The sequence below is a fragment of the Mus musculus genome, chromosome 4, assembly GCF_000001635.26.
Source record: "Mus musculus strain C57BL/6J chromosome 4, GRCm38.p6 C57BL/6J".
Taxonomy (NCBI): Eukaryota; Metazoa; Chordata; class Mammalia; order Rodentia; family Muridae; genus Mus; species Mus musculus.
This window is the reverse complement of record NC_000070.6, coordinates 138,221,769-138,246,628: the sequence shown is the minus strand read 5'-3', so window position 1 is coordinate 138,246,628 and position 24,860 is coordinate 138,221,769. Positions and strand designations below refer to the sequence as shown.

The 24,860-nt window shown below is 43.4% G+C and overlaps 1 protein-coding gene across 22 annotated transcripts in view; it reads right to left on the bottom strand.

Annotated features, from left to right (window-relative positions):
* Positions 1–1,945: 1,945 nt before the first annotated feature.
* Positions 1,946–24,860, bottom strand: part of Hp1bp3 (heterochromatin protein 1, binding protein 3) — a 28,214-nt gene continuing 5,299 nt past the window's right edge. For 5 of the 22 annotated variants that reach the window (NM_001285478.1, NM_010470.3, NM_001122896.2 and 2 more), the window contains 11 exons: positions 24,441–24,540; positions 22,980–23,139; positions 20,581–20,740; positions 17,842–17,985; positions 16,872–16,949; positions 16,114–16,265; positions 12,296–12,386; positions 9,322–9,481; positions 6,981–7,092; positions 5,892–6,008; positions 1,946–5,183 (listed from right to left, as the gene is read on the bottom strand). In NM_001285478.1, coding sequence (NP_001272407.1) covers positions 4,889–5,183; positions 5,892–6,008; positions 6,981–7,092; positions 9,322–9,481; positions 12,296–12,386; positions 16,114–16,265; positions 16,872–16,949; positions 17,842–17,985; positions 20,581–20,740; positions 22,980–23,139; positions 24,441–24,540 — 1,569 coding nt within the window. In that variant the 3' untranslated portion in view covers positions 1,946–4,888. Of the gene's footprint in view, positions 5,184–5,714; positions 6,009–6,980; positions 7,093–9,321; positions 9,482–12,295; positions 12,387–16,113; positions 16,266–16,871; positions 16,950–17,841; positions 17,986–20,580; positions 20,741–22,979; positions 23,140–24,440; positions 24,541–24,860 lie in introns of all 22 variants that reach the window. The other 17 variants (XM_030253220.1, XM_030253221.1, XM_006538570.3 and 14 more) reach the window with 9 other exon arrangements.

Below are 24,860 nucleotides of genomic sequence, written 5' to 3'. Positions count from 1 at the left end.
AGTGAGTGCCTGAGAGTGGCCAAGTGTCTGAACAGTCCTATAAAAAAAACCTTAGAGGCAGGAATGAAGAGCCGACTCAGTGGTTAAGAGCAAAGGACCCGAGTTCAGTCCCCAACACTCACGCAGGGCCGCTCACACCCGCCTTCTGTAACTCCAGCTCCAGTGGGATCCGAGGCCAGACTGTATGTCATTCCCACTAACAAGTTTTTAAGTCTTTTAAAAACCTGAGAGCCAAGCAGACAGTATTTCCCAGTAAAATTTGACAGTTGTTAAAAGCTACAGTGAAGTTCAATGTGGGGTCATTGCCTAGAATCCTGGCACTTGGGAGGCAGAGGCAGGACAATCACTGCAAGCTCAAAGCCAGTCTGTTTTATAGGGAGTTTTATTGCGCACCCAGGGATCTGTATCGAGCCACCCTACCTTAAGATGATATCCCTTCCTGGTCTTCATGAACACTGCCTTCCAGGGTAGGGATGGAGACAATGTTGGGACAATACAAAACTTTTAAAAAGTCCAGGGATGGGGCAGCTGGAGAGATGGCTCAGGTTAAGAACACTGACTGCTCTTCCAGAGGTCCTGAGTTCAATCCCTAGCAACCACATGGTGGCTCACAACCATCTGTAATGGGATCTGATGCCCTCTTCTGGTGTGTCTGAAGAGAGCGACAGTGTACTTACACACATAAATCTTAAAAGAAAAAGAAAAGTCAAGGGGGAAGCAGTCAAAAATAGTTTTGTATTCAAAGTACATGGGCCTGGTGTGGTGGTGCACACCTTTAATCCCAGCATTTGGGAGGCAGAGGCAGGCGGATTTCTGAGTTCGAGGCCAGCCTGGTCTACAGAGAGAGTTCCAGGACAGCCAGGGATACACAGAGAAACTCTGTCTCGAAAAACCAAAAAAAAAAAAACCAAAACAAAACAAAGTACATGGATTTGAGGCCAGTGAGATGTCACAAAGGGGAAAAGCACTTGCCTGGATCTCATATGGTAGAAAGAGAATCAACTCCAAGTTGTCCTCTGATCTCCACACGGGCACCCTAAGCACATGGACGCACACACTAATAAAATGTAATTAAAAAGAAAAAGCACACAGGTGGTAACTCCACCTTTGCCAACTACCTGTGATATACTATAGAATTTGATTTTCTACCCATAAAATGGAGAATGCCTAGGTACGTGATAACACAGCACAAAGCCAGCATATAAACACTGGTACTATTATAGAAATTTCTATTCAGGGGTTCGGTATGTGCTCTTCCAAAAGCTCAGGTAGTTGGGAGGTGGCAGAACCTTTAAAAGGTAGCAGTCTGGTGGGAGGAAGTTAATTAGGAGGTGTGCCCTGCCCTGCCCTGCCCGATCACTGAGAGCCTAAGCTGTGAGGCTTTGGATGAGAACCCCCACAGGCCCATATATTTGAATATCTGCTCCCCAGGTGGTAGAACTGTTTGGGAAGGATTAGGAGGTGCGACATAGCTGAAGGTTTGTCATCAGGGTCTGCTTTGAGGTTTCAAAAGCCTATGCTACTCACACTGAGTGCTCTGCTTTGTGCTAGTGGATCAAGATGTGAGCTCTCCCCAGCACTTGGGAGGCAGAGGCAGAGGCAGGTGGATTACCAAGTTTGAGGCCAGCCTGGTCTGCAAAGTCAGTTCCAGGAGAGCCAGGGTTACACAGAGAAACCCTGTCTTGGGGGGAGGGGGGTGGTGAGCTCTCAGCCACTGCTCCAGTGGCTGCTGTCATGCTCTCTGCCATGGTGATCCTGGACCCTCTGAAACCATTGAGGCTCAAATTAAACAATTTCTAAGTTGCCTTGGTCATGGTGTTCTATGACAGGAATTTAACAGTAAGGCACAAATTAATGCCTTTCCTCCTTAGAGATTATTTCTATTTTGTTACAGCAAGAGAAAGCTAAGTAACAAGTTTACATAACAATTAATGGACAAGCCAAGTTTATATCCAAGGGTTACATTTATTTAGATCTTGTTTTTCCATAAATTACTCAAACTATTGTCAACAGACATGATGCAAACAGCTCCCACTGCTGCCTTGACAGGCATGGGCCACCAAGCCTGTCCTTTCTGGGGTGTATACAGGACTCGATTTCCTGCAGTTATGCTCATGTGGACTAGGTCTAACCTGTGCTAATAAACTTTGCCTTTATCACATTACTACGGAATAAAGTAATAATGAGTCTCTGAGAATACAAGTTAAGCCAACCACCTTGCTTCCAGCATCTTCAGAGACTCATTTTTCAACCACTTTGGAGCAGGCGACTTCAGAGTCTATGAAAGACTATTAAACCAGACAGACCATTAGGCCAGACACCCACCTCCTGCGTTTTCTCTTCTCATTTAACACAAAAGTAAAGTCTGTAAATGTCTTCTGCAGAGTGCACAGATGAAAACAGAAATCAAAAGCCTCTCTGTCAGGTATGAAAGTGTATGTGTTGGACAGCTGGGCCTTTGGAGCTGAGTGATCCAGTCTTTACCTTTCCTGGGACGTTAAAGCAGACTGTCCTACCCTAAACTTTTGTTAAGGCGCATTCAGAGCAGAGAGAGAGACCTTACATGACCCCAGCTTCTCATAGTACAAGTTACAGTGTCTGATGTATGGGGCAGGGGCCAGCTGAGCAGTCAGCAAACCTCTGTACAAGCAATACTGTATAACACAGAAAAACCGACCTGCAATTTTTGATTCCATAAGAGCAGAGAATTGTTGGCTCAGGTAGCTAACAATACCCTATGAGTAACCAGTCCCTGGCACACATATGAGGAATTCAAGCTTTCTAGAGAGAGAGATCTCTGTGGTGGGCTACTGTCTGTAACTGTGCTGTCATTTTTTTCCCCAGTCTAACCTGAATTTTGTATGTTAATTAAAAACAAAAAACTAGGCTCTTATGATGTTGAGAAAAGTTTTTCAATAAAGATGACTCCTCCCTCCCTCCCTCCCTCCCCCACCCCCTCTTTCTTTCAGACAGGGTTTCTCTGGCTGTCACTCACTCTAAAGACCAGGGTAGCCTTGAACTCAGAGATCAGCCTGCTTCTGACTCCTAAGTGCCAGGACTAAAGGTGTATGCCACCACAGCCTCAAGATGACTCTCTTAAAAAACAAGTTTGCTTTTATTTTATGTTCATTGGTGCTTTGTCTGCAAGTATGTCTGTGTGAGAGTGTCAGAAACCCTGGAACTGAAGTTAGAGGCAAATATGAGCTACCATATGGATGCTGGGAACTGAACCCAGGTCCTCTGTTAGAGCAGACAGTGCTCTTAATGCTGAGCCATCTCTCCAGCCCCTAAGATGACTCTTTGGTGGAATCTGACTCCCTCTTCTGGTGTGTCTGAAGACAGCTACAGTGTACTCATATATATAAAATAAATGACCATCAAAGTAAGAACTCAAAAGAAAAAGGAAGCCATGGTATCCCTTGCAGGAGGAGAGATTGCAGGACAGGTACTGGAAACTTTTCACTAAGCTGTAGTTCAGCAGCTTTTAAAAGTTCATGTTTATTCATATTTTTCAAAATATTTGTACATAAAAAAGGAAGATTTACAACAGGAAAGACTGCCTTCCATGCAACACAAATCCCAGTGACTCACGATGGGACCTCACAGGTAGGAGCCACCAATTCAAGCCCAAGCCTTAAGTCCATTTCCCAGCCATACGCAGCTGTGGGGATCCCAGGAGACACTTCAAGTGGAATGAATCTCAAACAAACACCTTCTCCTCTGGCAGCATGTAAGGGGCCAGAGGATATATACATCAAAAAGCTTAAGACAATTAAAATATTAAGTGCCACAAGGAAGAATAAATGATAAGCAGAAACTGTAGTTCTCAAGTAAGAAGCTAGTACTATTTTACACAACCTCACAACCCTAAACAAATACAAACAAGAAGAGGGCTGGGTAGTACAGCTTCATCTGCTTCTCCCCCACCCCTTCTCTGTTAAAATATCTCAAAAAGGAAACCGTTTGCCTGATATCAAAAGTTCTATGGAAAGAACAGGGTGGGATGGGAGTGGGGGGCACACGCACAGGTGAATCTGAAAACTGGTCATTTTAGCAAATTATGTTTTACCATTTAACATTTCTACATTAGTAATGGGAACTCTCAAACAGGGACAACTCATGCCCCAAATATTAAAAATATATCTAGACATTTGATCAAGAATATTCTGTCATTTTTGGTAATAAGCAACACCAGAAATCAGATTCCATGTAGTCCTGTACTTCCCCTTCAGTCAGAAACCAAGTGGTGCAGACAACTTGTGCTTGCTGTGAGGGGACAGTGCTCTGGGCAGCAAAGCGAGCTTGGCAGTTGGTCAGCGTGACCGGAGGAGAGGAGCCCTTCAGAATCTATGGGATGGCAGGGACGGGGGCTTCTTTCCGAAGTTAACATGTCCCCGACTCAAGCTGGAGACTGGTCAGTGGAGTGATTCAACAGCCAGGGTTAATCACCACAGCTCTAGCAAGTCTGCAGGCAGGACGCAAAGCCTTCCCAACACTGCTCCTGCGCCGTCTGGACTTCCAGCCCCAGACCTCTAAGTGCTCTACAAACACATCTCTGCAGTTGTTTAAATTAACTTGAAGGAGGAAAAAATCCTCAATCGGATCACAGAAAGAGGACGAGGGCTGGGGCTAAGATGAACAGAGGGAGCAGGGCAGTCACACAGTCAGCGAAGTCCAGGTTATGGCAGAAATTAAGGTGATGAAGAAGCAGGCACTGAACAGCACCGAAGCTCACAAATGTCTACGCTGCTCTGTGTCCATTCCTTCCCACAATGCTCACATGGGAAGAAAAAGTACAATTTAAAAGCATTATAACTAGAACAAATGCACACTGACCTTATAAAGTAAGATTCTGAATTCAATCATGATACCCTTTTCCCTATAAAATTTACTTTTTTGTCTTGAAAGACTTCTTCATGGCAGATTTGCCCTTCCCGGGCAGTTTCGCTTCCTTTCGTGCACTGGCTATGGGCTTTCTGGAGGAGCTCCCACTAGGCTTCTTGATGACTGAGGGAGAGGGTCTGGCTTTCCTGGCAGGGGTCTTGGCCTTGGGTGGAGCTTTCTTAGGCAGCGGCCTCACTTTCCCTCTCTGGGCAGCCGGGACTTTCCGCGCAGGCTTCGACCCTCTCTGCTTCATGGAGGCTGTCTTCCCTTGGGACTTGGCTGGTGTTTTCTTCTGTAAGCTGTGAGAACACAAGAATAAATGTATCACTGAGTACAGGAGAAAGCCATTTGCTAGGACAATCTCCTTCTGCTTAAAGAAATCACTTACATAGAAATCACTATGTTAAAAACAAAAACTTAGCTGGGCGTGGTGGCGCACGCCTTTAATCCCAGCACTCGGGAGGCAGAGGCAGGCGGATTTCTGAGTTCCAGGCCAGCCTGGTCTACAGAGTGAGTTCCAGGACAGCCAAGGCTACACCCTGTCTCGAAAAACAAAACAAACAAAAAAATCCCAAAAAAACAAAAAACAAAAAAAATTTGCCTTGATTTCTCAAACATTTATACTATGTTTGACCAGAAAAAGACATTATGTATTCACAATGCCTGAAGTTTAGAGTCCTTGAATTTTGAAAGGAGAAGATAGTTTAAATGTTACTCAAAGAACCTGAGGATATTAAATGGTTAAAACACATTCCTACCCTTAGCCCCGCTTTTCAGCAATGCTTTTGAGTGATACTAGGCACACTCTAGACTCATCACCCTACACTGACCTATGTCCCCAGGCCTTGTTTTACTTTTTGAGATGGTGTTTCAATAAGCTGCCCCCACTGGCCATCAACTTCCAGCTCTGCTTCAGTCTCCTCCTTAATATCTGGAATTACAAGCCCAACTCCATTTTCAGCTCTGAGAGATTTATCATCCGTCTCAGTAGCTTCCTCAGATCACACCTCCTCTTGGGTGGTGGTTCCTCATCCTCAGAGTCTTCTGATGATTCATCGTCATCGTCATCTTCATCTTCATCGTCAGAGCCACCGGATTCTTTCTTCGGAAATAGAACTCCTGGGCTGAGGTAGGAAAGCAAAACATCATCTCACAGGACGAGGAAAATAATGTGGACTGAGATGCTGTCCGGGCCCTCAGGAATGTCGAGTTAGACTACAACTATCTGTTTGAACATATGGACAAAGTCACCGTAAATCCAGGAAGGTTCCACATGCTTTCATCCCCTCCCGCCCTCCCTCCCATCATTTAGTAACAGGGAGTGTCACTATTTAGTAAGCAGTCACTAACCGTCTGCCATGTGATCTCCCCAAGACACAGCAGTGAATGGTCTACAGAACAATGACCTTATTTTGCCTTCACAATACTGGCAGATAACTATAAGACTAAAACTCTTCAAAGTTTTAAAGAAATTGGGCAAGAATTGTATCCCCTAAACTCTTTTTAAACTTTCTTCTATCAGTATTTCTATAAATTAAAACATGTATGTGACCGACTATTCAGTTTACTATTTGATGTATGTTTTTAAGAATAGTTATGTAAGAAAGTGTCAGTGCAGAGCTACTAAAGCACAGGCTACGGCATCTTACTAATAAGACCATAGGAGAGTTCTAGCACCAACACAGGAAGATGTGCGGCTAGGAGCTTCATGTCCGCTACTGCTCGACAGTTAACCACATCATGCATAAGGGACAGTCTGAGGAAGGCAGCTATGATTCGTGGAAGATGGGAAGGCTCTCCACATCTGATTTTCTGGGTGACTAATTAGTATTTAAGTCTCTGGCAATCTGACTGTTGCTATTACTTAAAAAGATAAAGAATGGCCATCCAATGACTGTCTAAGAACCACGGGCTAAGCAACAGCAATGTCAAGACAGCAGGAATGCCCACTCTAGTGAGATCTCTTGGTAGTCGTTATTTTCAGATAGGTCCAGTTCAGGGTAATGGGAACGAGGCAAGCTATGTTAACCCAGGCTTGTAAGTGGGGAGCAGATCCAAGCACAGCGTGGCCAGCGCCTCAGCCTGGGCGCGCTCACCTAGGGTAGTAGGGGAAGGACAGCTGGAAGGTGCCGCTGAACCCCTTCCCAGAGATCTGCTCCAGCCACCCGTTCTTCTCACATTTCTGCAGGGTTTTTTTCAGCAAATGCACTTAAAAAAAAATTCAAGGAAGAAAAAGTTTATATATTCAGATTTGGTCACTTAATCACAACTAAATGCAAAGTACGTCAACACTAACCACAGACATGAACTAGTATAGTCCTTTGTGCCTGATTGCATTAATTATAATTAGTTCATAAAACAATTATTTTGTGCCAATAAATGGCAAGTTATTTTGAAAAAGTAAAAGGAAACATTAGAATCCATTGAGTCACACAAATTTTTTTTCAACGAAAAAGGAAACAGGTGAGTCTAGAGGTCTTGTTCTTGGGTACCACATAACTGGTTAATAACAGTTCTACATCTAAATATTTCATCCACTCATTCAAGCATCTAACACGTAACCTCTGGTTAGACACCAATTATCACCTTAGAGTTCTATTAGCACATAAGTAGACAGCAGACTTGGCAGTGTGCATCTGTAACCCCAGAACACATGCACAGCAACACACCGACTATCCATAGCACAAAAGAAATAAGCAAGATAAAACATTAAAAAGAAGATAATTCCATTAATAAAAGATAGGTTCGCCAGGCAGTGGAGGCACATGCCTTTAATCCCAGCACTTGGGAGGCAGAGACAGGTGGATTTCTGAGTTCGAGGCCAGCATGGTCTACAGAGTGAGTTCCAGGACAGCCAGGGCTACACAGAGAGACCCTGTCTCAAAAAAAAAAAAAAAAAAAAAAAAGGCTCAGATATGGGCTGTGGTGGTACATAACTTTAATCCCAGAATTTGGAAGCAAAGACAGGTGGATCTCTGAGTTGGAGGCCAGCCTGGTTTGTAGAGTGAGTTCCAGGACAGCAAGGGCTACACAATCTTGGGGAAAAAAAAAAAATCAAACAAAACAAAACCCCAATTCCTTAAAAAACAAAAGACCAGCCCCAATATAAGTGAAAAGAAAACCCTGCTAAGGAGGCTTCTTGGTTGGTTGTGGTGTGTGTGAGCCTAGCTGCTTGAGAGGCTAGAGCAGAGGATGTCAGGTTCAAAGTCAGCCAGCACCCACTCCCACCCACCCTCTTCTCTACAGCCCTGTAGCTCTCTGTAGTTCTCACTTGCTCCTAAGTACTGTGATTAAAAACATGTGCCACCACCACCAGGACAGCCAAGGGTACTCAATAAGACTGTGTATTAAAAAAGATAATTCTTTAGGCACATGCCTTTATTTCAAGTACAGGTGGACTGCTGAGCTAGAGGTCAGCCTGGTTTGCACAGTAAGTTCTAGGTCATCCAGGGCTGCATAGTGAAACCCCCTCTCAAACAACAAAAACTCACACACTTCAAATTATATTTCTTTTACTGAGATGGGATGTTGCTTTATTACCAAGCTGGCCTCAAACTACTAGGCTTGAGTGATCTTCCCACATAAGCCTCCCAAGTACTAGGAACAGGACTTGGGACAAGTAAAGAGATGTTGATAGGACAAGTCCCAGTAGCATGTACTATCACATAAGGCAAAAATTACTTAAATAAAATATACTAGTTTGTAGTTTCTGTTGTTTATAGAGTGTCTATATTCTTTATGCTAAACCCTTGCAATCTAGTAGCTCTTAATAAGATGCCAACTTTGGCACACTCTACCTATATGTGAGAGAATGTTAAGTACTGAATTATTGACTAGTGTCCAATTTCAAAGCACAACTTTGGGTAAATGTAATTTACTGAGACAAAATACATCTTGTTATAGGATTTAAGTGAATAACAACCTCTGATTTGGGGTAGTTGCAAATTAACAAAAATCTCCAACCAGTAATACCAGTAAACCTAGCACCTGAAAAGCTGAGGCCTAAGGTGAAACAATGAGACATTATCTCAAAAATGAAAGCTGTGAGAGACAGCTCAACAGCTAAAGGTGCTTTCTGCTCTTCCACAGGACCTGAGTTCAATCCCAGATCCCTGAGGTCAGGGATCAAACTCACAATCATCTATCACTTTAGTTAGCTATAGGGGATTTATATCATGTTTGACCTCTGCAGGTACAAGAACACATGTGGCATTCTCTCTCTAACTCTCTTTTTCTTACACACACACACACACACACACACACACACACACACACACACACACACACACACACACACACACAAATAAAAGTCTTTTACAGAGCATAAACCTCGTCTTGATTACTCCTCAGTCAGTGATTATTGCTTCAGCATCAGCAGCTGTCCTCGCCAGGAGAATACCGGCTAGCCCCAGTCAAGCGCACAGGGCTCTGACTTACTCTGATAGTTAGAGTTGGCCCCTGGGTGGTTCTCCAGGACATACTTCTTCAGAGCAGTGGTGGAGCAGGTCTTAGGCTCGTTCATGGCAGCAATGGCAGACAAGATTGCATATTCCATCAGGCTTCCACCCAGCAGGGGCTTCTCCCCTGATTTCTTCAGCTGTTTCCCAAGGAGGAAGAGAAAAGCATCAAGACAAGACTCTCCCAAGGAGGTCAAGACAAGACTCCTCTGCACCAACCAGGTGGGTCGGCTCCTGCCTCAGCACAGATACAGTTTACAATCAATTGTCAGGTCAGGGGCTTTCTCTTCTCCCTCACCAGGTCTCAATTTACTGAGGAGTCCTGACCCTCTTTTGGGTATTTTCTTCTCCCATTAACCCTTCCAACCCTCCTAAAACAATAGGTATTTTGAACCCAAAAGGACGGACATCCTTATGCCTTGGGCCATGAATAACAGATAAATATCTAGGGGATCATAAAATTACACGGCCTAATTCCAGGCTGAGACTAAGAAGTAAAGATCAGTGACAACTAAGTTGGATGTGGTGGCGCACACCTTTATTCCAGCACTTGGGAGGCAGAGGCAGAGGCAGAAGGATCTCTGAGTTTGAGGCCAACTTGGTCGACAGAATGAGTTCCAGGACAGCCAGGGCTACACACAAAAACCCTGAGGGGGTGGGGGATTAGCCAAATAGGAAAAGAATTGGGAATGCTGTATAGTATTGGGTTACTTGTTTTTTGAGACAGGGCTGGCTTCAACCTTGCATGTGAACAAGGCTCATTTAGTAAGCTGCTTGTCTGGCATACATGGAGCCCTGTATTCAAACATCAGTACCCCATAAACCAGTGATGGTGGCAAATGCCTGTAACCCTAAGACTTAGGAGATAAGAACAGAAGGATTAGAAGTTCAGAGTCATCTCAACTATAAAGTTCAAGGCTAGCCTGATTACATGAGTCTTGCATAGAAAGTAAAAGAAGTAAACAGCCACAAAATTAAAAAAGAACATTTCAAGTTCTATATTTGACTAAGGGCTTTCATCTGTAATAAAAAGCTCCTAACAAATGTCCAATTTTTAAAATGGGCAAGAGTTCTTTATAGAACTATTTCATGGGCTGGAGAGGTGGCTCAGCGGGTAAAAGCACTGACTGCTCTTTTGAAGGTCCTGAGTTCAATCCCAGCAACCACATGGTGGCTCACAACCATCCGTAATGGGTTCTGATGCTGTCTTCTGGTGTGTCTGAAGACAGCTACAGAGTATTCATATAAATAAAATAAGTCTTTAAAAAAACAAACAAACAAAAAAACCAACCCTCAAAAGAGAAACTTCACCTCCGCAAGCTGGACTAGTAGGAAGCAGACTAACAAGGCTGGTGATGCAGAGTTGAGAAAGCACAGATTCTGTCAATGGTGCAGTCTTGCTCACTCTGGCTAGCTAGTCTATCCTAGCTACTGACTTCACTGAAAGAAAGCATGTATTTACACAGGGCACTCTGTCTAACGTTCACAGACAGTATACATAATTAACTAAAAGTAGAAACACTCCAAATATGCAACTCACACGTGGCTACAACCACATGGAAAAATTCAGACATTATCCTAAGTAGATAGGGAAAATATAAAAGGAATAATTTCTTCTGAAATGTGAAGAAGGGCCAGCTGACCCTATAGGCTGTCTGAAGCTAAGGTAAAGATTACAAGTGACTGAAATAGCCACAGGGATATTTCCAGGGTGGCAGCAGGAGCTCTGGAGACAGTTGTACCACTGAAAATTTACCAAAAATGCGTTCATCATAAATTTTAACTTAAATCAACAAAGCTGCTAAAATAATCTACTATTTACTGAGTTTTGTAGTATCAAGAACTAATATCCATAAATATCTTAAATCTATCATTAAACTTATTTTATCTACCTATCATTATCTTATCTATCATTAACTATTTCTACATAAGGCTGGCCTCTCTTCATAAACTGAAAAGACAATAAATAAAACAACTTAAGGTAAGACATTAAAAACATTAGCAAAAACGTAATAATTATTTCTCTTAATCAACTTTTTGAAGACATAGCTATTTTCATGAAAAAGAAACACATTATTTACCATGTAAAGGGTCTAGTATTGTGGGATTTTGTTTGTTTTCTACTTTTTGAGATAGTTTATTGCTATGTATCTACGGCAGTCCTGTGTTCATTATGGAGACCAGACTGGCCTTGAATTCATGGCAACTCCCCTGCTGTAGCCTTCCCAGTGCTAGATTTAAGGCATGAGCCACTGGTTAATACTATTTTTATGTGAATTGACTTAAAAACAATTTGTCTTGGTTTTGAAACAGGGTGTCAAGCAGCCCAAGCTGTCTTTGACCCTCACCCCAGCACAAAGCCAGGATTCCAACATGATTCTCCTGCTCCTACAGCCTAGCACTCTGCACTGGGGCAGCTTACAGAGCTACTGTATAAGCCTTCCCCAGCACTCAGCAGGCAGAGACAGGGAGATCTGAGCCAACCTGGTCTGCAAAGTGAGTTCCAGGATAGCCAGGGCTACACAGAGAAACCCTGTCTCAGAAAATAAAACAATGTCAGGTGTCCAGTTTTTCTAAATCTTATTATCACACTCATCTATTGCTGGGTTATTATATGGAGAGGTCAGAGCTAACCTAGCAACGGCCGCTTTTCTTCTTCTACCACGTGGGTCTGGGGACAGAACTCAGGTCATCCGGCAAGCACCTCTACCTACTTTGTTATCTTGCTAATTCTTTTTATTTCTTGAGACATGGCCTCTCTATGTAGTTCATTCTGGTTTTGAATCTGAAATCTTCTTCCCTCAGTCTCCCTTGGCCTGAGTATGCTTGGTTCTGAGTTTTAATTTCTAATTTAGTAAACACGAATAGATGTTAACACAGAAAAAAACCATTTTTTGAAGGTCTTCAACAGTTTGAGAAGCAGTTTGACAAGTGACCTTTCTTCAGATGCTAACCTGAAATGTCCCCGAAGCACCCTTGCCAGTTATCTGCTCGAGCTGGCCTCTCTCTACTGCTCGCTGCAGAGCATTCTTCAACAACTGGGGCCTGCAAAGAAAAACAACCGTGATAAATATGTCAGTGAAAGAAGACTTGCAGAAACAGACATGAGGCTATTTCCAGAACTAAAGTTGTAAATTCTATTATGTGTAATATCTTGTTAAAAAGACAAAAACGGAACACCAAACCGCAGGCATCCTGGACAAGCAGAACTCCTTTCCTCCTAAAGCCGTTACTGACATATTTATAGGCCTCACATATAGTGCAAACTTTCTAACTGCCAGACCACGCCAAGACCCTGGAACTTACTAGCATCACACTGATGAATGCCCTAAACAATTAAACAAAGCAAAAAACATGATTTTCTCCCAAATGGGGGGTCTTACTATGTGGCCCAAACCTACAAAGCTTTTGGCTTTCCTCATACTAACCAAATTTATAGAACATGTAAAAGTACTTTAAAAAAAATCCAATTTTGGAGATAAATGACACTCCCTGAGGAACAGCACACTAGAAGTGACCTCTGGCCTCCACAGACACATGTACAAGTGGGCTTGTACCCCACACAGGCACAGCCAATCACCCCGCCCCCGCCCCTCCCAGGAAACTGAAGTAGTGAAGGCTCCTGCAAGCATCTTAACATGGGAAGCACATTTGTGTTGCTGAGCAATACTGACACGGACAGTAATTCAGGCAGACCTCTGTGATGACACTCAGAGATATGACAGCCTGCCTGTGACACATGAGATCCTATGGTTATTTATTTTTATTTTACATATGTGAGTATACTATTGCTGTCTTCAGCTACACCAGAAGAGAGCATCAGATCCTATTACAGATGGTTGTGAGCCACCATGTGGTTGCTGGGAACTGAACTGTGGTCCTCTGGAAGAGCAGACAGTGCCCTGAACTGCTGAGCCTTCTCTCCAGTCCCCAAAACAAAACAAAACAAGGCTGTCAGGCCTCCATGGAGCTAGCTGAGAGCAGCAGTATGGCCTGGCCTTACAGAACGAAAGGGGAAAGAGCTTCAACAGAGGGGGACTGAGTTTTCGGTTCATTGTCGTCTAAAATGCTTCAACCGTTCAGAATCTGAGGTGGCTGGAGCAGGGACAAGGGGCAGCAGTAGTGCACACAGCACTGTCTGCATAAATCCACAACTGAGCAGCTGTGACAACTGAAACGATTTGGTCTACATTTCCTGAAAGGAAAGCCAGCTGTGGTACAAGCCTTTAAGTTCAGCTCTCATAAGGGAGAAACAAAGGCAGGTGGATTTCTGTGAATTCAAGGCCAACCTGGTCTACAAAATGAGATCCCGTGTCAAACTCTCAAACACACACACACACTAAAGTACTCAGAACTGTATGTTTAAATGATAGAATATTATGTAAGTTATGTATGTAACTCAGATGACAATATGAAAAGGCAGCTCTTTTTCTGCCATGTGGGCTGGGGACCACACTAAGGGCAAGTTTGGCAGCGATTCCTTCACTCTCCAAGGTGTCGCCATGTCCCTCTTTACTGGTAAATAACACTGATCTATCACAGCAAACAAAAATCATTATCTAACGTTGAGATATGAGGGTTTCTTAAATATTTCTTTTTATGTTTTTTATTCATTTTTATGCCTGCATATGTGTGTGTGTATGCATGTCTGCTGGTCTGTCTGTCTGTCTGTGCACCATGTGTATGCCTGGTACTTGAGGAGCATCAGGCCCCTTGGAGCTAGATAGCAGGGAGCTACAATTTGAGTACTGGAAACCAATGCTCCTAACCATGGAGCCACCATTTAGCCCAACATGAAGAGAGTTCCAGGGACTGTGACGAAGGCTCAGTGTGTGGCGGTTTGAAGGAGAATGGCTCCATAGGCTGCTACGTTTGAATATTTGGTCCCCAGTGGCTGAACTGTTTGGAAGGATTGAGATGTAGCCTTGTTAGAGGAGGCGTTGCAAGGGTGGACTTTGAGGTTTCAAAGGACTGATGCCATTCCTGCAGTGTCTTTGCTCTGCCATCAAGGACTCTAACCCTCTGATCTCAAAAGCCCAATTAAGCATTTTCTGCCCTGGTCATGGTGTTTTGTCACAGCAACAGAAAAGAAACTAAGACAATGGGTAAAATGCTCCCCAGGTAAGTATGAGGATTCAAGCTCAGACCCCAGACACCATGCAAAAGCCAAGTGGGTGTGGTGGTCCACCAGTATTCCCAGCTTAAAGGAGGCAGGGGAAAAACTCTTAGAGCAAATTAGCTAGCCAGACTAGCCAAGGTATTCAGTGGCACAGTCAAGACAGACTCTGAGCATCAACTTCAAACCTCTTTCTGTATGTGCACATGCATCTGAACACACAAACACGCGTCCCTATACATTTTCTAAATGCACACGCACATACGTACTTGAGTGTGATGGTACACACGGTGAGCCCATTACTTTAGAGGTAGAAGCAAGAGGACTAGCAACTCAAGACAATCTTATTGCATAGCAAGTCTGTGGCTAGCCTGGGCTACATGAAACCTGTCTCAAATCAGTCCTTCTACAGGAAGGATTGATTCAATACTGGCTCAAAAACATTTTAGGGCTGGGAGAGCTATACCTATACTGAATACACACTTTCCCCTTACTATTGTTGCATAAATTATAAAATCTATTACCGTAACATTTATATTGGGTATTTTAAATATTCTAGGGAAGATTTAAAGTATACCAGAGGACAAGACCAATGGTGCAAGACTATAATACCACCAGGCTGAGATAGGAGAATCACAAGTTTAAGGCATGTCTAGATAATTTAATGCAACAATGTGTCAAAATAAAAAGTAAAAAGAGGAGCCAGGGTATAGTTAAGGGGTAAAGGCTTGCTTTGGCATGCATGAGGCCCTAGCTTTCATTGTCAGTAGTGCAAAGTACATCAGAAGCCAGGAGTAACTCTACTTCAGAAGGCAGAAGTCTGAGTTTGATGGCAGTGTAGGCTACACGGTGAGCTCCTATCTTAAAACAAAAGAAATCACACAGGAAGATGTGCACTGCAGCCACTGCTCACACAGGAAGACGTGCACTGCAGCCACTGCTCACACAGGAAGATGTGCACTGCAGCCACTGCTCACACAGGAAGATGTGCACTGTAGCCACTGCTCACACAGGAAGACGTGCACTGCAGCCACTGCTCACACAGGAAGATGTGCACTGCAGCCACTGCTCACACAGGAAGATGTGCACTGCAGCCACTGCTCACACAGGAAGATGTGCACTGTAGCCACTGCTCACACAGGCATCACTATGTAAAGCATATGCTTGAGTAGTTGTAAGGTTTTGGTAACAAGGAGGCTCCTGGAACCAAATCCTGCACAGGCACTGACTGCTGAGGGACCTGCAGACACCATTAGGATCATGTAAGAATATGAAAAGAGGGGCTGGAGAGATGGCTCAGCGGGTAAGAGCACTGGCTGCTCTTCCAGAGGTCCTGAGTTCAAATCCCAGCAACCACATGGTGGCTCACAACCATCTGTAATGAGATCTGATGTACTCTTCTGGAGTGTCTGAAGATAGCTACAGTGTACTTACATATAAAATAAATAGATCTTTTTTAAAAAGTTAAAAAAAAGAATATGAAAAGAACAACAACAAACCCCTTACATATGACAGGGGGAAAAAAACCATATAGAATTAAGATATGGAAAAAAAAAACATACAAAAAGATTTAATTCTGACTCACCGCACAGAAATCCTTAACTATTTCACCTATGTCCTTTTCAGGAAGGGCTGTAAGGGGCGGCATGCTAATACCTGATGTCCACTCTGAGCTTAGGGTAATACTGAGACACGTATTTCCTGATGAGACTGTAGGAAGCTTCTTTAGGTTCACAGAGCCGAGTAAAAGCCAACGGGAGAACATCTTCCAGTTTTACTTGTGGTTCTGGATCCAGAGCCGAGCCCTTCTGCAACACAGCATCAACCGTTACGTCCTCACAGAACAGACCGCTGTCGCCCACCCGCTACCTACAATTCCAGGGCAGCCAGGGCTAGGTCTCAAAAATAAAAATTATTAAATTTAATTTTAAATATATAAAATTTTCAGAGTTGTAAAAATAATACAGATCATCATGATTTTAATCGTTGGCACAAATATTATTTCACTTTAAAATTTTGAGCTACACATAGTCTTTTGGTTTTTGTTTTTAAATCAATGAAAACTGAGTTGTGTGTTAGTACTTACAGAAATGAGAAGACAGAGGGATCTGAGTACAATTTGGGGTCTGGTTTGAGCACAAATGTACATATATACTCTTTAAACTATATTTCACAAAAAATAGTGTAATTCATATAGTTGCCCATAATTCAACATAAAGCACTGAAGCCCATAGGCCTAGCAAGGCTGCAGTGCTCCGGTCTGCGATCTGATCTGAGGAAGTTCCTCACAACCTCTCTAGCCTTAGAGGGAGGGAGGCTACACTTCAACAGTGCTGCTCAGGCGGGCCCTCAGCCCACACTCCATCCGCAGCAGCAGAAACAGCTGCAACACTCAAGCTCGGGGACAGACTCACCTTTCTGTTTTTGGATTTCTGAGGTGGTTTTGATTTCTGGACCACAACAAAACTGCCAGATGCACCTTTTCCTTTTACCTAAAGTGAATGAAATCTCTGTTATTCCTGTAGTGAGTATGAACTCCACACTGATGGTTACAGAGCCTGACGGGAAAGCTAATGAAGGAAGTACTGCTTAACTCTGCAAAGAACAACACTGGAGTTGAGGAGTCAAGATCTGGGACGGGATACAGGAAAAACAAAACAAAACAAAAAAACCCTCCACACAATGGGAATCATTTTATTCGTTGATGGACCTGTAAGTACCCAACACAGAAAACACACTGAGTAAACACTGTAGGATTAACCAGTCCTTGAGAGCTCCTGAACAGAGCTGAGCTGTCTGAGCCATCGCACTCTGTGGACATGTGTCAGAGAGCCCAGCAGCTCTGGGAACCTGATAAACTAGATCCTGGATGAGCTCGTTCTGCTATCATGGGTCCCTTTACTCACTGTGGCCTTCTGAAGGAGTGATGACATAAAGTCCATTTCTGTCTTAAGACTGCCATGACTTTTTCCCAGGGCAGGGTGACCAGGACCTAATGCCCACCCTAAGCTGTTCCAACTCCAAGCAATACTTTGAAGAACTAAACAAAGTAACACAGATCAAAGCCGGGCAGTGGTGGTGCACGCCTTCAATCCCAGCACTTCAGAGGCAGAGGCAGGCGGACTTCTGAGTTCTAGGCCAGCCTGGTCTACAGAGTGAGTTCCAGGACAGCCAGGGCTACACAGAGAAACCCTGTCTCGAAAAACCAAAAAAAAAAAAAAAAAAAAAAAAAGGCAACTGCCATCTGGGCTCTGAGGCCTCCCATGGTAAGACTAGGTCCAGCTGAATCATTTCAGCCATATAGCTTACTTTTAAGAAAAGAAGGAGACACATAACTATTGTTCCGATACATGGATACTCTCGTTTTCCACAGTGATGTAATACCTGTCTGATGACTCCTCTGTTTAACTCTCTCTTCAGCGCTTGCTTGAGCAGATAGCCCCTTCTCTCCAGACCCAGAGACGGGTACTTATGAATGATGTACTTTCGAATCGCAACCACCGAGGCGCCAGTCTTCTGGAAGCATGCCTGCAAGATTCTCAAACCAGACATATAATGTTAGTTATTTTTGGTTAGACACTCTGAATGGCTTTCTAAATGAGTTCCTACAGAAGTGAGCTTAATGGTAAAGAGGCAGAGGAATGACGTGCTTCAGTTCAGTGCAGTTAGGCTGGTAAGGCGTAGAGAACAACACTAACAAGAGCTTCTGCAACAGTCTGAGCGCTTCACAGTCGCAGGGATTGCTGGGTGTGGTGGCTCACACCTGTCATCTCACCACGCAAGAGTTGGAGGAAGGTGCACCTCTGCAAGGCCAACCTGGGTTACAGAGTAAGACCCTGTCTTTAAAAAACAAAACAATAACCACCAACCCCAAACCGTAAATATTCTAAGAGTTAATGAAAATTCCTTTACCACTTTAATTCTAGGCTGTATTTATATAAAAGTATTGATTGTCAACTTGATAGAATCAAGAATCACATACAGATAGGTCTTTCGGCATAACGTGAGAGACTACAGGAAGTTAACTAATGTGGGAAGACTCATCTTCACTGTGAGTGGGGCCAATCCCTGGGCGGAACTCCTGGGCTGTATAAACAGAGAGGGGCTGAGCAAATGCATGCATCCATTGCTCTTCCTCTAACTACAGATATAGAACCACCATGTGCCCTGTATAGGAAATTTTTATAGAGAGGCTATGTAAAGCATAGATCTTGCCAGGCAGTGGTGAAGACCACCTTTAATGCTAGCACTCAGGGCAGAGGCAGGGGCAGGATCAGGGGCAAGATCAGGGGCAGGGGCAGAGGCAGGCAGATCTTTGTGAATTCAAGGCCAACCTGGTCTATAGGGCAAGTTCCAGGACAGCCAGAAGTATTACACAAAGAAACTCTGTGTCAAAAAAAGAAAGGAAGAAAAAAAAAAGAATCTCTAGAAATCTGGCTGGAAAGCTGACTCAATACACTCTTAGAGGACCTAGACTTGGTTCCCAGCACAAACACAGTAGCTTAAAACTATCTGTCACTCCAATCCCACCGTCCAATGGCCTCTTCAGGCATCCAAAGGCTCCTGAACACACATGATGCAATAAACTCAAATAGGCATATATGGAAACAAAAATAAAATAAATCTTCTGGGGGGCTGGTGAGATGGCTCAGTGGGTAAAAGCACCCGACTGCTCTTCTGAAGGTCCTGAGTTCAAGTCCCAGCAAACACATGGTGGCTCACAACCATCTGTAAGGAGATCTGACTCCCTCTTCTGGTGTGTCTGAAGACAGCTACAGGGTACTTACATATAATAAATAAATAAATAAATAAATAAATAAATAAATAAATAAATTAAATAAATAAATAATCTGGTTTTAAATACAAAGGGGGAGGGGAAAGAAAGATTTAGGCTTAACATGTATAAGGCATGATGCTCAACCCCAAGCAGTGGAAATGTTAGGAGATTCACACAGTAAAGGCAGTGTAAGATAACACTTCACCTGGTGCTTGTCCTGGAAGCAAAAACCTGTAATCTTGCAGAAGAGTCACCAATTCAAAGTCATCCTTGACTTAGGTCAACGGGAGCTCAAGGTCAACTAGTGCCTCTTCATGAAATCCACCCTGACCTCCAAAAAACTATGAGAGCCACATATGCTAATGATGCCAACAAATTACATGGAAGTCATAATGCTTTTTATTTTTTTCCATTTTGTGAGTGGGGCTAACTTGCAGTGTGGACTAGGTCTGGTTTAGAACTCAGAGATCCACCTGCCTCAGCCTCTCTGGAACTGGGATTAAAGGTGGATGCTACCACTCCCAGCCCTCATAATGCTTTGTAAGAAGGCTAATTATTATAATATTTTGAAATTAGTGAAGAAGCAAAGCAGTGGTATTTATTATTTATTTGAAGTTTACTTTAGGTATGAAAAGTGGTACATGAGATTTAGATAAACAAAACTTGAAAATAATTTTTAATAAATTTCTGAATATTTTCTGACTTTATTTTAGATGTGCTTATGTGATATGTGATGTATGCTGGGATGCTCACAGAGGGGATCTGGCTCCGCTCCTGGACCTGTATTACAGTCAGTCACGAGCTGGTTGGAGTGAGTGCTGAGAATGGAACCCAAGTTTTCTGAAAGACCAGCAAGTGCTCTTAACTGCTAAATCATCCCTTGATATGAGTTTTTAAAAACAAATATGCCAGCCGGGCGTGGTGGCGCATGCCTTTAATCCCAGCACTTGGGAGGCAGAGGCAGGTGGATTTCTGAGTTCGAGGCCAGCCTGGTCTACAGAGTGAGTTCCAGGACAGCCACGGCTACAGAGAAACCCTGTCTCGAAAAAAACAAAAACAAATATGCCAGCATCCAAGAGGAAGCAGCAGGTGGATCTCTGAGTTCAATGTCAGCCTGATCTACAGGGCAATTTCTAGGACAGCCAGGGCTACAGAGAGAAACCCTGTCTGGGGGAAGAGGGTATTCATCAAATGTAATTACAGCAGAAAAACATGTGCCTCTCGTGATGAGACTCCTTTAAGAAGCAAAGCAGGGATTCCAATGTCTGGACCATATAAGCTGTTTTGAAATACGGAAAAGATGAAGAGCGAAAGCCTGAGTTGAAATGCTTGAAATAACAACTTGCCTTAATGGCCTCAGTTAAGATTGCGTCCATCTTGGGCCGTGGGGAGGAAGCCATGGGGGTTTGTCTCTGGGCCCTGGCTAGCTGGCTGGCAGAGAGAGTCGCCCAGGCAGGAATCGTCTTTTTCACTTTCTTCTCCTTTTCTTTAGACTGATCCTTCTCACTTAAAAACAAAGTTTTCATTATGTAAGATGAAAGCTTCAGAAAGAGGCACAGTCAACATTTTGCATTCAAGGTTTCCCACATTTGCATCCCCACAGGAAGATAATATATACTTTAGGGGTAAACACCCTCTGTACTGAACACAGCAACTTTCTTTCCTATTATTAGTCACTAAGTAACACAGCACAGCCACTGGATACAAAGCACTCACACTGTATCAGGTATCAGAAGTAGCTTAGAGGCAGTTAATCTAAAGGAGCAGACACCTAACTTACACAGGTAATACTACACTCACTCACAGCGAGGGCTTGAGCACCTATACATCTTGGTACTATAGGAGTCCTAGAACTAATGGCCCTCCAATATCAAAAGACAGTCCTATAAAGAAAAAAAGGCTACGGAAAGAGACCCGGGTTAGAGGCTGTAGTTCCAGCACTCAGAAAGCACAGTGACCCGAGCGAGGTTCAAGGCTAAACTAGCCTAGGCCCAAGTTCCAGGACAGCTACAGCTACGAAATGAAGCTTTCTCTTGGGGAGAAAAGTTTTATTTATTTACACTGAGGTGACATATAAAAGAAGCAAAAAAATTACAAAGTATAACATTAAAAACTTCCTGGTACTATAAATAAATCAAGAAGGTCCTCTTAGATAATGAGCTAGAAAAAAATGTTTCTTTTAGGCACAGAAAAGGACAATTAGATTAACTGTCTCTAAAACTGAAGTGATAATTCTGGCTGAAGAGATAGCTAAGCAATAAGAGCATAGCTGTTCTTCCAGAGAACTGGGTTTGATTCACATAAAATGGCTCACAACCATCCCAAAGGAATCAACACCCTCTTCTGGCTTCTATGGCACCAGCTGTGTACTATGCACAAACAGGCAGGCGCTCGCTCTCTCTCTCTCTCTCTCTCTCTCTCTCTCTTTATATATATAAATTATATATATATATAATATATATATATTAGCACGACAACAGATGCAATAGGATATGGGAAAAAAATGTAAAGTCATAATTATGTCTCAGCACTGAATCAGTAAAACAACATCAACTACCTTCAAGGTAAAGAATAAAAAATTTTGGCCAGGCAGTGGTAGCGCACGCCTTTAATCCCAGCACTTGGGAGGCAGAGGCAGAGGCAGGCAGATCGCTGAGTTTGAGGTCAGCCTGGTCTACAGAGCAAGTTCTAGGACAGTCAGAGCTACACAGAGAAACCCTGTTTCAAAAAATAAAATAATGAATACTTGTGAAGCTAGAGATAATATAAAATTCATTTCAGTAGTAACAGTAACCCAGCCACTCACCTACCAGAAGTATCGGAATCCTAAAAAACTTGGCACAGCCAATAAAAAGCACAGCTCTTACTCTTAATAAACGATATCCTAAGTAATACAGGGGAAAGGCATGACTATTACTCTTCTGTTTAAGAAGAAAGAGTGTGTATGTCTGTGCTCATGGGTGTGCTCTCGGGGGCAAAGGCCAATCAAAGCTGGCTGCTCTCCTCAACTGCTCTCCAATTTTCTTTTTAAAAGGAAGCCAGGCACGAGGGCAAATACTGTAAGTCAGCACTAGAGATGTAGACATATGAGGTCTGTCATTGTAAGTTTGAAGCCAGCAGAATCTACATAGTGAGTTCTAAGTTAGCCAGGGCTACATAGTAAGATCTGCTCCAAATGTGTCTGTCCCCTCTCACCCGGCGGGAGGGGGGGGAGGGGATGGGGGGGCGTTACGGGGATGGACAACATCTACCTTCACACACAGTTATAAATAAATCATCAACTGTACATAATCTTACCTGCAGAGCTCAGTCACCCATCCAGAGCTTATGTTGCTCTCTAAATGACCTAAGTATTCTAATAAGCACTTAAAAGCAGCCCACGGCTGGCACAGAGGTAGGAACAAATGGAAAGTGTCTTTCGAGTCAGGGTTTGTAGCTACTTACCGTTTCTTACTGAGATTCAATCACAGCATAAAAAGTATCAAATGTCCCTGTAATGAATTCTAAGAGGAAAACATCCTCCCACGTGAACAGGAAGCACTCACTCGGAGACCAACTAACTAACCCCACAAGTCCAGCTGGCATACACGTGCAGAATCAAACTTTTTCAAACAGGAACTATAAAAAGTAAACCCAAACCATAAACCCCTAGCATAAGCGGGTGTCCTAGCACATTCGCACAGTCCGTGGTCAGTCTTTCCCAAGAGCCTGCAGTTATCAACAGCAAGGAAGCACGACTGCTTACTCCTTTTTGGGTTCCTCAGCAGACTTGTTGTTGTTCTCTTCCTTCTCTCCACTCTCAGGCTCCCCCTTGGGCTGCTCTGCCTCACTGGATGTAGCAGGTGGAGTCTCATTCTCCTGTTCTTCTACAGTAGAGATAGATTCCTCTGAACTTCCATCTGGTTCTAAAATATCAGGTGAGCATCAAGTAGATACATTAGAACCCCCGCCCCCCAGTCAGTAAAAGTCAAAACAGGTTACTTAACAGACCTGCCAATTGTTCAAGTTAAAAGATGCATTCTAAAATGAACCACCACATGGCTTTGGAGTATGAGTGCTACCTACCACTGCACTACCTGGCCTGCCACCTTCTTCCATGTTGTTAAATCACTGAGTTGCCTATTCGAGTGTTTACCCAGACCATTATGTGAGAAATACCCAACTGTGCATGGACAGGCTATGGTGGCATACGTGGTAATCCCAGCACTTGGGAGGTAGAGGTGAGGATATGAGTTCAAGGTCACACTTGTCTACTCAGCAAGTTCCTGAGCTTGCTGTGTCAACCTCAAACTCTTGTCTCAACAAAAAACAAAAAGTTTTAAAAGAAGTAAAGCCTAATATTTGGACATAATTTCTGAAGATTTGTCATTTCTTCTGAGTGACTCAAGAATGTAAGAAGTGTTGTGTGGTAGTTTAGGGGATGGTGTCATGCTATAGCCCCGACTGGCCTCAGATTCAAAGCCACCTTTCAGCCTTCACAGTGTCATACATCATTCTGCCACATCGCCTGTGACCCGAGGCCATGAGAGATGCAGTGGTTATCAGCTCACCGTCCACATGAGTTTTCAAACACATTCCCCTCTACCTTAGGCATAGATGCACTTAAGGATTTTGAGACAAAGAAAAGGCCAGGGAGAGAATGGTGGTGTACTAATCCTGCAGACCGAGCTATGCAAGGAGAAGATAAAAGGAAAGGGGTGAAGAGAGAAAGAGAAAAGTCACAAGACAAAGACTAACATGGAGGAAGGGCAGGGGGCTAGAAACAGCAGGAAGGAAGTGGTTCTGCAGGCTGACAGACTTTCTCTGCCTCCATTCTTGTACCTACCTGAGCGGCTCATCTCTTCCCCACTAAGGCAAACCACACCCAGTGCTGAATAACCCACATGCTTCCCTATGGCCTCCTGGGGATTCCGCTGCTCATCCTGAAGGCCCAAGCCTTCCTGAATTCCAGAGCCATCTCCCACAGGACACTGTCGTGTCAAACGTCCCACCAGTTTCTCCTCATTGCAGTTCTTAATTCAAGAAGTGTTACATTTCACTTTCCAAAAGGCTTCAAAGAGAAAATGAGCTCTTCCATTACCCACAAGGGCCAGCACAACACACATCTCCTCCATGCAAACGCTTTAGACACTTCACTACAAGCACGAGAATGACGAAGTTCAGAGAGACTCATGGAGGACTTCCAATTGTGGCTGCTTTACTTTACCTGGTTTTTCTTCCTCCCCTTCAGCAAGTTTGCTTTTGGGTGGAGTTTCCCGGGTAGAATTCACGGCTCGACGTATAGGCATGGTGGTATCTTCTGCTTTCTAAGAAAAAAAAAAAAAGATGCCCATAATCACACAGGCATAAAGAGTTCTCTTCTGTCTCTCTCAAGGGACCTAACTGGGTATCAAAGATGTTGGAGAATTCTTCAAGTTACTCCAGGATCTGATATAAATTACTTTTAACAATTTTTTTTTAAAGTGAAACATAAAATATTCAAAGTATTTTAGATAGAACTTCAAATTGAAAGTTATAGGTAATTTGGAATCAACTTAGAAGGTTGAAAGTTTTATAAGGAATTTGAGGGGGAAGGGGAGGAGAAAAGAACTCTGTATCTATGAAGAACCCAGCAGAGCCTTAAGTC